At 38.8% G+C, this 12,093-nt stretch overlaps 1 protein-coding gene across 2 annotated transcripts in view; it reads left to right on the plus strand.

Moving 5' to 3' along the window:
- Positions 1-12,093, plus strand: part of ZCCHC4 (zinc finger CCHC-type containing 4) — a 48,496-nt gene that overhangs the window by 16,561 nt on the left and 19,842 nt on the right. For both annotated transcript variants that reach the window (XM_036090620.2, XM_036090621.2), the window contains exon 6: positions 8,787-8,859. In XM_036090620.2, the coding sequence (XP_035946513.2) occupies positions 8,787-8,859 (73 nt within the window). The remainder of the gene's footprint in view (positions 1-8,786; positions 8,860-12,093) is intronic.

Genomic DNA, 12,093 nt, shown 5'->3' on the forward strand with positions numbered 1-12,093 from the left:
CAGTCTCTGGGATCCTATAAACTTGGAGTAGTCTTTCTACTTTCTGTAGTTGTTTGAATTCCACAAGATCGTGGTGAGACTCTAAAACACTGTGTTGTTAGTATCTTTTACTGGTTCTTGAATATATTGAAGGAGGCAAGTACTGTGTTTCTTTTTATTTAATCTGACAGGGTCTGTTTGGCTAATATTCCAGTATTTGTTGGAGAGAACCTATGAAATTACATGTGCTTTCTCTCTAAAAACAAGGTGGACAGATTTTTGACGTGTAAAAAGTCACAACAAGAAGAACAGCTTTTATAATTTATTTTTTATTTTTTTTAGATTTCCAGGTCAACTTTAGGGTGTCTAATAGAATCAGCTACGTTTCTCAGAAAGAAGCCACACTTTCTGTAGCCTTTCATTCCCTGTTAACAGGACTAGCACAGTTCACTAATCTCTGCTTAACATGAGTGATGCTTGGCACAGTGGAATTCCATAGGTGATAATACAGACTTTTTAAAGAGAAACTCAGTTTCTTTTTCTTAAATTGAGATACAGTGCCCTGAAAACCCACCAGGTTAAGGTGTATATGCCAGTGGTTTGGGGTGTATTCATTATGTTTTGCAGTAATCACCCCTATCTGGAACGTTTCTATCACACTGGAAAGAAGCCCTCTCCCCACTTGCCCTGACGATCAGTGATCTGCTTTCTGTCTCCGTGGGTCTGTCTGTTCTGTGTGTGTTCTGTACATGGCATCCTGCCATATGTGACCCATGCTTGTGTCTTCTTTCACGTGTTGCTGTGTTCGTCCAGCTCACAGCACATAACAGTACCTCACTTCTTTTGTGGCTGTATTAATGTTCCACTGAATAGATATATCAGATTCTTGTTTTACATCCCTTTCCTAAAGAATGACTGTTAAATTATTGTAAATGTATTATTTTAAAGGTAGAAGTTTAACTTTGGGGTTCTTATCGTAACAATACAAACAATAAATGGTGTTTACATTGAGTGCTAGTCCCCTGTGAAACCCTGCTCTACCTCAGTCAGTCCTCACAAAAGCCTCTCCTGTACGGTAGATGCTGTTACCCTCCTCATTTTCCAGACGAGAAAATCAAGGTATGAAAGAGGTGAAATAACTTGACCTCACAGTGATGAGTGGCCAACTCAGGATTCAAACCCAGTCAGTGTGGCTCCAAAAATGAAGATACCCTCTGGAAGTAACTTTGCTTTTGAACTTGTATATAAGCCTTTTTTAATATAGCCCATTGCTCTGGGGTGCCTGGGTGGCTCAGTCGTTAAGCGTCTGCCTTCAGCTCAGGTCATGATCCCAGGGTCCTGGGATCGAGCCCCGCATCGGGCTCCCTGCTCTGCGGGAAGCCTGCTTCTCCCTCTCCCACTCCCCCCGCTTGTGTTCCCTCTCTCGCTGTGTCTCTCTCTGTCAAATAAATAAAATCTTTAAAAAAAAAAAAAGGGGGCGCCTGGGTGGCTCAGTTGGTTAAGCGACTGCCTTCGGCTCAGGTCATGATCCTGGAGTCCCGGGATCGAGTCCCGCATCGGGCTCCCTGCTCAGCAGGGAGTCTGCTTCTCCCTCTCCCGCTCTCCCCTCTTGTGCTCTCTCTCTCAAATAAATAAATAAAATCTTTAAAAAAAAAAAAAAAAAAAAATATAGCCCATTGCTCTTTTGTTGTCCTAATGTCTCTCCCTGTCTCCATCTACCCCCATGCCTATTCCACAAAGATTCACATGAGTCAATAATGGGTTTGCAGGTTATTCGTATATTTAGAATAAGGCACTTCTTTATCAGGCACGTTTCATTGGAGCCCTGGAAATCTGTTTCTGTCGAAGAGGACGTATTGGCTCACGTGATGAGCCTAGGATATAGCAGACCTCGGAGCAGGCGAGAGCCTGGGCTTTGCCCATTGTTGTTCGGGCTCTGTCTTACTCTCTCCAACCCTCGTTTTGTCTTGCTCTGGATTGGCTCTCTGCTCCAGTTGGCTTCATGCTCCCTGCCAAGGATTTTGGCAGCAGCAGCTTTCAGCTTCTGTAGTCTCAGCTTAACTGTCCAGGAGACATGGCTCTCTTTCCTGAGAGCCCCAGCAGCATAGCTTCCGGGAAGGACTGGCTTGACGGGGGCCATATGCCTGTTCCAGAACCACCTCTGTGGCCTGGCAGGTAGGGTGCCCACACGTGGAGTGGGTTCACCAAAGGAAACCCCTCTCTGACCATAGGTGCATGAGACACACACATACACACACACACAAGTCACATGTCCAAAACCGAATTATTTAACATAATGTGTCTCAGTTGTCAGTAGCACTCACCTTCCTCCCTTTGGGACTTTCACCTCAGTGAAAATGGTACAGTGTTATCTAATAGTATGGTTCTTTGAAGTTACCATACAATTTGTATTCCGATTTCATTCAAATCAAGCTTTTTCTAAGGTAGTTGTAGTGGACTGGTTTATACACAACCCAGAAAAAAATCAGTGATTCATCTTGTTCAGATTTCAAGGATCTCTGGTTTACTTTTTTTTTTTTAAGCTTTTTAAAGAGACATGATCTTTAATTCTGTCACCCAAAACATTGTGGATTTTGGCCTTTTAGACCTTTTTTATGCATATAAACATTTTAAAAAGTAAGAATCAGATAGTCTTTTTTTCCCCCACTATGTATCAGGCATATTTTTGTCTTTTAAATTGAGACATATATATTTCACGTAGAAAAAAGACGTTTTTAGTATTATTCACAGAGTTGTACAACCATCACGACTACGTAATTCCAAAACATTTCCATCATCTTTGATGGAGGTGTCTCCATCAAAGTGGTCCCAATTACTGACCTCTCCTCTTTTCCGAAACCCTCTCCCAGCCCTTGGCCACCACTAATCTATCTTCTGTCTATAGATTTGCTTATTCTGGATATTTCATAAAAATGGACTCATACAATATGTGGCTTTTAGTATCTAGCTTCTTTCATTTAGCATAGTATTTTCAAGGTTCATGATGTTATACCTTTTTGTGGCTGAATAATACTCCATTATAAGGATATACCAAATTGTGTTTATCCGTTCATCAGGTTATGGACATTTGTGTTGCTTCCACGTTTGGCTACTTTGAATAATGCAGCTGTGAACGTTTGTGTGCAAGTTTTGTGTGAATGTAGGTTTTATTATCTTTTGGGTATTGTTTAATTTGTTAGGGCTGCAATAACAAAAGAGCCATAGATTGGGTGACTTAAACAACAATAATTCATTGTCTTAGTTATGGTGGTTGGAAGTTCAAGATCAGGGTGTCAGTAGGTTTGGTGACTTCTAAGGCCTCTCTCCTTTGGTTGCAGTTGGCCTTTTTCTTGTGTTCTCACATGGTCTTTCCTCTGTGTGTGTACAGCCCCGGTTTCTCTTTGTGGGTCCAAATTTCCTCTTTCATAAGGACACCAGTCATCTTGCATCACAGTCTCCCCTAATAACCTCATTTTATTTTAATCATTTTTTTAAAAGCTCTGTCTCCAAATAGAGTCATGGTCTGAGATACTGGGGGCTAGGGGTTCAATAGATTAATGTTGAAGGGTTACAATTCAGCCCATAACAGGTATTTATCTTAGGACTGGAATTGCTGGGTCACGTGGTAACTGTACATTTAACTTCTTGAGGAACTGATAAATTGTTTTTTAAGGTGACTACCATTTCACATTTCCACCAGCAATATATGGGTGTTCCAAATTCTCGACATTCTTGTCAGCTCTTGTTATTGTCTGTCTGTATTTTTAAATTATTTATTTAATTTTTTGAGAGAGAGCGTGAGTGCACACAGGCAGGGGGAGGGGCAGAGGGAGATGGAGGGAGAGAATCTTAAGTAGGCACCATGCCCAGCACGGAGCCCAACGCAGGGCTTGATCTCACAACCCTGATGTCATGGTCCTGAGATCATGACCTGAGCTGAAATCAAAAGTCAAACGCTTAACCAACTGAACCACCCGGGTGCCTCTATTGTCTGTCTTTCTAATGTGGTATCTCATTGTGATTTTGTTTTGCATTTTATTGATGGCTCATGATGCTGAGCATCTTTTCATGTGTTTACAGGCCATTTGTTTATCTTTTTGGAGAAGCATCTCTTCAATCCTTTGCCCATTTTTTAATTGGTTACTTGTCTTTTTTTTGTTGTTGTTAAATTGAAAGAATAAATATATTCTGGATACTAGACCCTTACTAGATATATGATTTATAAATATTTTCTCCCTTTCTGTGGGCTGTCTTTTCACTTGATTATGTCCAGTTTTCCTCCTTTTTCTTTGGTTACTTATGTTTTAGGTGTCATATCTTGCCAAATTCAAGGTCATGAATATTTACACAGTGCTTTCTTTGAACAGTTTTATGATTTTAGCTCTTACGTTTAGGTCTTTGTTCTGTTTTGAGTTATTTTTTTTATATATGGTGTGAGGTAGGGGTCCAAGACCTTCATTCTTTTGCATGTGACTATCCAGTTACCTCAGCACCATTTGTTGAAATGATTATTCTTCTCTCATTGAATTGTCTTGGTACCTTACTGAAAACCAAATGGCCACAAATGTATGCATTTATTTTTAGACTCACAATTCTTTTCATTTGATCTATGTTTATCCTTATGCCAGTTCCACACTCTCTTGATTACAGGTGTGAGTCTTCCAGCTGTATTCTTTTTCAAGATTGTTTTGGCTATTGTGGGTTCCTTGAATTTCCATATGAATTTTAGGATTAGCTTGTCAAGTCCTACAAAAAAGCCAGCTGGAATTTTTATAGGGATTTCGCTGCATTTTTTTTTATCAGTTTGGGGAATAGTTTTAAATATTAAGTCTTCCAGTTCTTGAACATAAGAGGTCTTTCCATTTATTTAGGTCGTTTTTAATTTCTTTAAACAATATTTTGTAGTTTTCAGTGTACAAGTCTTGCTTGTCTTCTTTTAACTTATTCCTAAATATTTTATTCTTTTTGTTGCTATTATACATTAAATTGTTTTTTAAATTTCATTTTGTATTGTTCATTGCTAGTGTACTGATTTACTTTTTTAAAAAAATTGTGGTAAAATACACATAGGTTAAAATTTACCATGTTAGTTATTCAAGTGTACAGTTCAGTAGTGTTAAGTAAGTTAAATGCCTTCACATTGTTGGGTACAACCATTCACCAGAACTCTTTTCATCATAGCTGAATTACTTTTAATTTGAAAGATTTACATGGACCCTTAACTCTTAATTTAAGCTATATGTCTTGTAGTTTTACCTTTTTTGGGCCTGTATATTGAAATCTCCTGCACAGAGTAGGGGATGTGGATAAAGTTATTTTGTAACTTATTGAATATACTGATATTTTTTTCTTTTCTTATCAATAAACTTCTGTGTATGTGTGGAAACAAAAACTGAAGGGGTTGTATTAGTTAGCTTAGCTTCTTTTATGCTGAGTCAGTTCTGTAAAAGGTCGACATTGGGTATTAAGAGAGAGCTCGTTGGGGCACCTGAGTGGCTCAGTCGGTTAAGCGTCCGCCTCTTGATTTCAGTTCAGGTCATAATCTCAGGGTTGTGAGACTGAACCCCCAGCGTTGGGCTCTGTGCTGGGTGTGGAGCCTGCTTGGGATTCTCTCTCCCTCTCCCACTGCCCCCCCTCCAATAAATAAAAAAAAGAGAGAGCGAGAGAGTGAGCTCATTTATTGAAACATGTTAGTGGCCAGAATCAACTGAGTCTGTTGCCTGTACACACAATATTATGGGGTGTGGAGTTGGTTCAGATTTCTCACAAGGACCACAATTAAATCAGGAACAAATTCCTATGTGATAGAGAGTAGTGAGTAGTTAAGTTTTGGCACTTTAACTTTGGTTTATTGTTGCCCTACAAAAGGTCTGTCCAAGGCTTCAGAAAACTACCTCAACTCCAGTGTTACATATGCTATAAATATCCTCTTCGGGGGGTCTAAAATATGAAGTTAACATTTGCTAAGATGGATTTTTAGATGCTCTAATTTTAGCATGAAAGATGTGAAACTCTATTTGGCAAACTATCATCCAAATAAAGTTATATCAAAAAAATGAATTTCTTAGGTTCATTTCATGGACTAATTTTATTCAGCTCTTGATTACATTTCCTGTGTATAGAGCATGTTTCACACTTGGTAACTGACTCTCATTTAAAGAGAATGAATGGCCAAATTAAATGAATGTCCTTTTGCAGTTTTCAAGTGCATGCATTTCTGATTGGTTTTGTTTGCCTTATTCAATAGAGAGAATAATTCTTCGAGGCCAATTTCATTTTAAGAGGGTAATGTTCAGTGATTTTTCATAATTTAAAATATGAAAAATTATGCTCCCTTGTTTGTATCTGATGGAAACTCAAAGCTGAAATCTTGGCTTTTTTCTCTCTCTGACTCTGCCTACTGCTGCCCAGAATGTTTTAGACAAGTGTGCTGTGCTGAATTTTATGTAAATAAAATTTCTTTTTTAATTTTTAAAAAATAGACTATTGTGTCTTTGAGAAGCAATACGAAAAAGTGGAGAGGGGGTAGAAATATATTTTAAAAGGGATTGTATTTTCCTTTGCTCACACTTACAAAGCAATACAAGAAAGAAGATCATCAAATGATAGTTGATCCACGGCAGTACTGCTACTGAGATACACCTGTAGATAACTGATATACCTATATTATCAGTTACTTGGAATTGAGTTAGTTAGGAAGACATTTGCTTACGAATGCTAATTGACATTTTCCCACAGGTTTTGGAATGTTCATCAGGTTACAGTCTATAGTTTAAATGTGTTTTCAGTTATCTAAACCTTTTGTTTATTTCTTCAGTGCAAATTTATGTTTTATGAAATCAGCAGATGCACTAACAGTATCTCAAATGATATTAAGGGACATTGTACTTAGAATGAACAGCTGTTCTTCTGTTTCTACAGAACAAGAAGAAAGGGGTTTAGATTATAGGAGGAGAAATTTTGGTTGGACATAAACATGATACCCTAATATGAGGGGCATTAAGACATAAATCTTTATAGCTGATATTTATTAAAATAGTGATGCCTAACATTTTAGTATATGGTATGTAGCTGCTTTGTATTAAGCACTTTACATATATTATCTCACTTATATTTACCAAGTCCTTTGGAGTAGACACTATTATTTCTTCCATTTTGTAAATGAAGAAACTGAGGCTCAATAGGTTAAATAACTCACTAAGGTTACATAAGTACTAAGTGAGACACCCAGGCTTTTTTTTTTTTTTTTAAGATTTTATTTATTTGAGAGAGAGCATGTGAGTGAACACAGGGAGGGGCAGGAGGGGAAGGAGAGGGACAAGCTGAGCGCAGGTCCTTTTGTGGGGGCTCAGTCCTACAACCCCAAGATCATGACCTGAGCCAAAATCAGGAGTTGAATGCCTAACCAGCTGAGCCACCCAGGCGCCCTAAGACCCAGTGTTTGAAACCAGATCATCTGACTGTAGAGCCTGTACTTTTTTTTTTTTTTTTTAAGATTTATTTATTTATTTATTTGACAGAGAGAGACACAGCGAAAGCAGGAACACAAGCAGGGGCAGTGGGAGAGGGGGAAGCAGGCTTCCCGCGGAGCAGGGAGCCCGATGTGGGGCTCGATCCCAGGACCCCGGGATCATGACCTGAGCTGAAGGCAGATGCTTAACGACTGAGCCACCCAGGGGCCCCTAGAGCCTGTACTTTTAACCATAGTGTAATATGAAGAGGGTAAAGCAGGGCTGCCTGTTAGACGAAATAGTCACCATGGGTGGTCAGTTATGGACAGTAAGGGAGGAGTAGAAGTAGAAGCAAAGTGCTGCTCTCACGATTTGGTTAAATAAATTGTGTAAAAAGCATGTGTCCCTGATTTTTTTCACTAGGTTATGAATTCTGTAGAAGGATGGTGTGATTCATATGTGAATTGTTTATAGCAAAATTTTGGAAGTTCAGAATCCTATTGTGATAACAAACATTATACAAAAAACTCAGAGTTCAGCCAGAACTACCAAGACCCATATATGTAAAAATGGGGAAAACGTAGAGACAGACAATTAAGGTGTAAAGAAAGCTCAGTCTTATAAGAAATCAAATAAATGTAAATTTAAATCATAATGTGCTATGAATTTTTAGTAAATTAGCAAAAATTTATAAAATGTTAATGCCCAAAGCTGGTACTCTCATTCATTACTGATTGCATTTTAAAGTAGTATCTTAGAAGAATAAAATGTTTCAATCAGTAAATAAATATCTCTCTTTCCTGGTACTAATTCAGTAAATATGAAAGGCACATACTTATTTTTCTTATATATTGAGAAGCATATTTTATTGAGCTAATCTGCAATAGACAAGAAATGCTTTGTATTAAATATTTTTTTTGTTAACCACAGAAGAAAATAATTAACAGCTGTTGAGCAGAAATGTTGATTCAGTGTTTTTCTTAAAATTATTAAGTATGAAATGTATTTTAATTGCCAACCCATCTCAAACTTAAATTGCATAACAATCTATCAGTGATCTCATTGTTTCTGTATTATTCTGTGGTCTGAAGGAACATGTGAACTTTATATATGAGTCTTCTGTAGTTTTGTCACTAGCTTATTAACTTGGGAACATAAAAATTTAAGTTTGATATTCATTCATTGTGACTGACTCCCTGAGATTTTGGAGAAGTATTCTTTATATTCCAAAACACTAAGGAATGATGAAATTGCTTTTATTAAAGGTGTGATTTAATAGTTTTAAAATTTAGTTTGTATTTACTTACTATATAGCCATAACTGGACAAATAACTACAGTAATAAATTATTTTACAGGTATTCACAGTTTTATATGGAAGATAGCTTTTGCCATTATAACATGTTTAACCATCACTTCTTTGATGGAAAGGTAAGAATTATGACCGTTATCCTTCTTATTGTGGAAGAACAAATTCCAGAGTACCCTCTCTTATTTTCTTAGAGTCCCTCAAGATCAAATCATGGCTGTTCCACCATTTATTGATGGGCATTTTTTTTTCTTCATCTACTGAGTGTGTATCGAGCATCTAGAAGTGAATTGTGCTGTTCTTCTTTTGTGACTTTTCACTGCTCTTTGGATACAGACCCACTTTCTTACCAAGGCCCCCAGGGCTCTGCCTGATCTGACCCCTGCCACCCTCCAGTCCGTCTTCTTGTTCCCGCTCTGGGGTTTGTTTGTGTTCTGGATGTATGGCTTTCATCTGGGACTGGCTTTTGGCTTTTCTGCCAAGTGGGCTTTTGCCCATGCTGTTCCCTCTGCCTTCTAGTCTTTGTTAACTTCACCTCGTCCTTCAAAGCTCTGTTCCAAGTCACTTTCTCTAGCCTCCCCTGACCCCCAGACAAGGTCAGGCTCTCCTCTGTAGCTATATGATACTATAATTAAAAAATTCTGTGGATAGTTGTTTGATGTCTGCCTCCCTGGTAAATGTCATGTACCAGTTAAAGGGATTTATAGTTTTATTAAACTAATTCTTAAAAATTAGACAGAGTCAAGAGTGACCCCTAATCTGTTAACTCTGGGTGATAATGATGTGTCAATGTAGGTTCATTAGTTGCAGCAAATGCACCACTCTGGTGGGGGATGGTGATAATGAGGGAGGCCGTCCATGGGTAGCAGGGGGTAGCTTCTTTCAATAATACGATGTTAGTAATGTCACTATAAATAAACAGCATAGCAGAGCTGATACTTCTAGTTTGAGCTCTTTGCCAGTTGTATTATAAAATAAAAAGCATACCCAACCAAGTAATCACACCTGACAGGAAGCTGGCCGCAGCTGTTTGAAATGATCAAGACTACCTGAAGCACATATCCATATATGCACGTGTATCAATTTTTTCAAAAACTGTAAACCATGTATAAGTATATATTGTGTTTTAAGATGTTAATTAATGATAGAACAAAAACCAAGCAAAACTAAAAAGCTACGTATCTAGGAAATGAAAACAAATTTTAAATTGTTGGTTGGGATTGGAAAATGAGTCTCCTGGTTCAGTCTAGCCAATGATGCACTCCTTCCATGAGACTCAGTCAGCATTGAAATACATATTTTTTAGCTGTGATAGCCATGAAAACCAAGTATTGAAATAAATAGCAGTTTAGAATTAGACATAGTTAGTTTTCCGAAGGGCTTGTGTGCTCGATAATTTCTAGGATTTAAGAACTGATTAGATGAATGTGAAGGAGAGAGAGGAATTGCAAACTCACCTGATAACAGATGCTGGTGGACTTCTCAGCTAGGCCAGTGGTGATGAGGAAATGAGAGAGGTGGGTTCAGTAGGCATTTCACAGATGGAAACTGGAAGACTTGGTGGTAAGTGTACTGGGGGAGAAGTCAAAGATGACTTAGTGGTCCAGCCTGGCTTTGTATTTCATTCTTCAAAACAGGGTAGGAAAGGTTGGAATTGAAAATTGGAAATGTTGGGTTTGTGGGGCAGGTGGAATATTGATGTAGAGGTATTCAGTATGGCTTCTTGAAACTCTGGGGCCTCAAGCTCCAGGGTGTGGTCAGGGGGCAGGTGCAGTCAGGGCCGGCGTCAGAGTAGGTGAAATAACCACGTCTGTATTACTGCTGGATGCTGCAGCCGTGCGTCGGGTTTGTTCATGTGCTTATTTGTTTTTCATACCACGACTTTGCTTTCTATCTTGAACAGTAATGGTGAGATAAGAGTGAAATGATGTTGGAATACCTAACAGTTGGCTAACCGTTGTTTGTATTTTAAGAATGTAACATGTAATTAGCCTTTTTCTAGAAAATTCTTTTTAACTTTTATTGAAAGCTTATGGAATTACCTTATAAGTTTCTAAAATAATGGTTGGAATAAGCTGCCAAGACTGGGCTCCACTTTATTTTTCCCAGAAGAAAACAATCATCTAGCTCAGGCTTTCCTTTCTCTATATTTTAGGAGCGGCCTCTACATAGCACTGCGACTGTAGGGATTGATCTACAGAAAACTATTGTCTTGGATGATTTTACTCTCTGCCCTTTTTCTGCCTACTTCCTGAGTCAGGGTTTTCAGTGGAGGCTTACCATCTACTTACCAATCCCTGAGTATTGAAGCGTCTACCAGGTGCCTGTGAAGGTGTACAGGGTGCTTTGGGGGATATAAGCTTCTGTTGAGGCCCGTAAGCACTTCACAGCGCACTGGATTAAAGAGCAGGAGTTCCCTGTGCAGGATTTTCTCATAGAAAATCATATAGTCTTTCAGGTATTAGAAAATGTCATATGCCTTAATGGTCAGGGAGGTTGAAGTATGTACAGGGGATGGTTATTTAAAGTACCAAGCACTTTTGGGGCGCCTGGGGTGGCTCAGTAGGTTAAGCGTCCGCCTTTGGCTCAGATCATGGTCCTGGGGTCCTGGGATCGAGCCCCGCGTTGGGCTCCCTGCTCAGTGGGGAGTCTGCTTCTCTCTCTCTCTCTCTCTCTCCTTCCCCTTCTGCCCCTCCCCCCGCTCGTGTGCACACCCACACACACTCTCTCTCTCTCTCTCCCAAACAAATCAGTAAATAAATCTTTAAAAAAAATAATAAAGTACCAAGGACTTTTTTAGTGATGATTGAGATGGAGGGAAGAGGTAGGGCACTGTGAACGCTGGTGGCATAAGCAAGCACCTGGTTTCCATAGGTGGTCAACCTTAGGACCCTCAGCGGGTCATGACTGGACGTCACACCATTGATTCTTACCTGGAAACAAATGTACTCTATGGTTTTTTAATTTGGTAAGAGTGTAGGTTTCATTTACTTGTTTATTTTCTTTTCCTACCTTTAAGTCTAAGGAACTGGAAGGTTTTTCAGTAACATCATCTGTATTTTAAGTCCTTGTTCATGTAGGCAGGTTAAGGAAGTGCCAGGCAGCACTTGAAAAATGATTAACCTTCCTGACACAGCATCCCTTGCTCTAGGACTTCCAGTAGGAAGTTAATAAAGACTCTCCTCGGGAAAGCGGATTAGGATGTTGTCGTTTTTCCTGTCATCAGCTGAGTCTTCTAAATTGATTTAGTAGTAGAGCAATATATATTTTATTATAAAGTACATATGGGTTTATTAAAGTTTAAAATGCCATTAAACTTTAAAGTCTTAGGCTATTTTGTATACTGTGCTGATTTG

Source organism: Halichoerus grypus, chromosome 3 (genome assembly GCF_964656455.1).
Source record: "Halichoerus grypus chromosome 3, mHalGry1.hap1.1, whole genome shotgun sequence".
NCBI classification, from domain to species: domain Eukaryota; kingdom Metazoa; phylum Chordata; class Mammalia; order Carnivora; family Phocidae; genus Halichoerus; species Halichoerus grypus.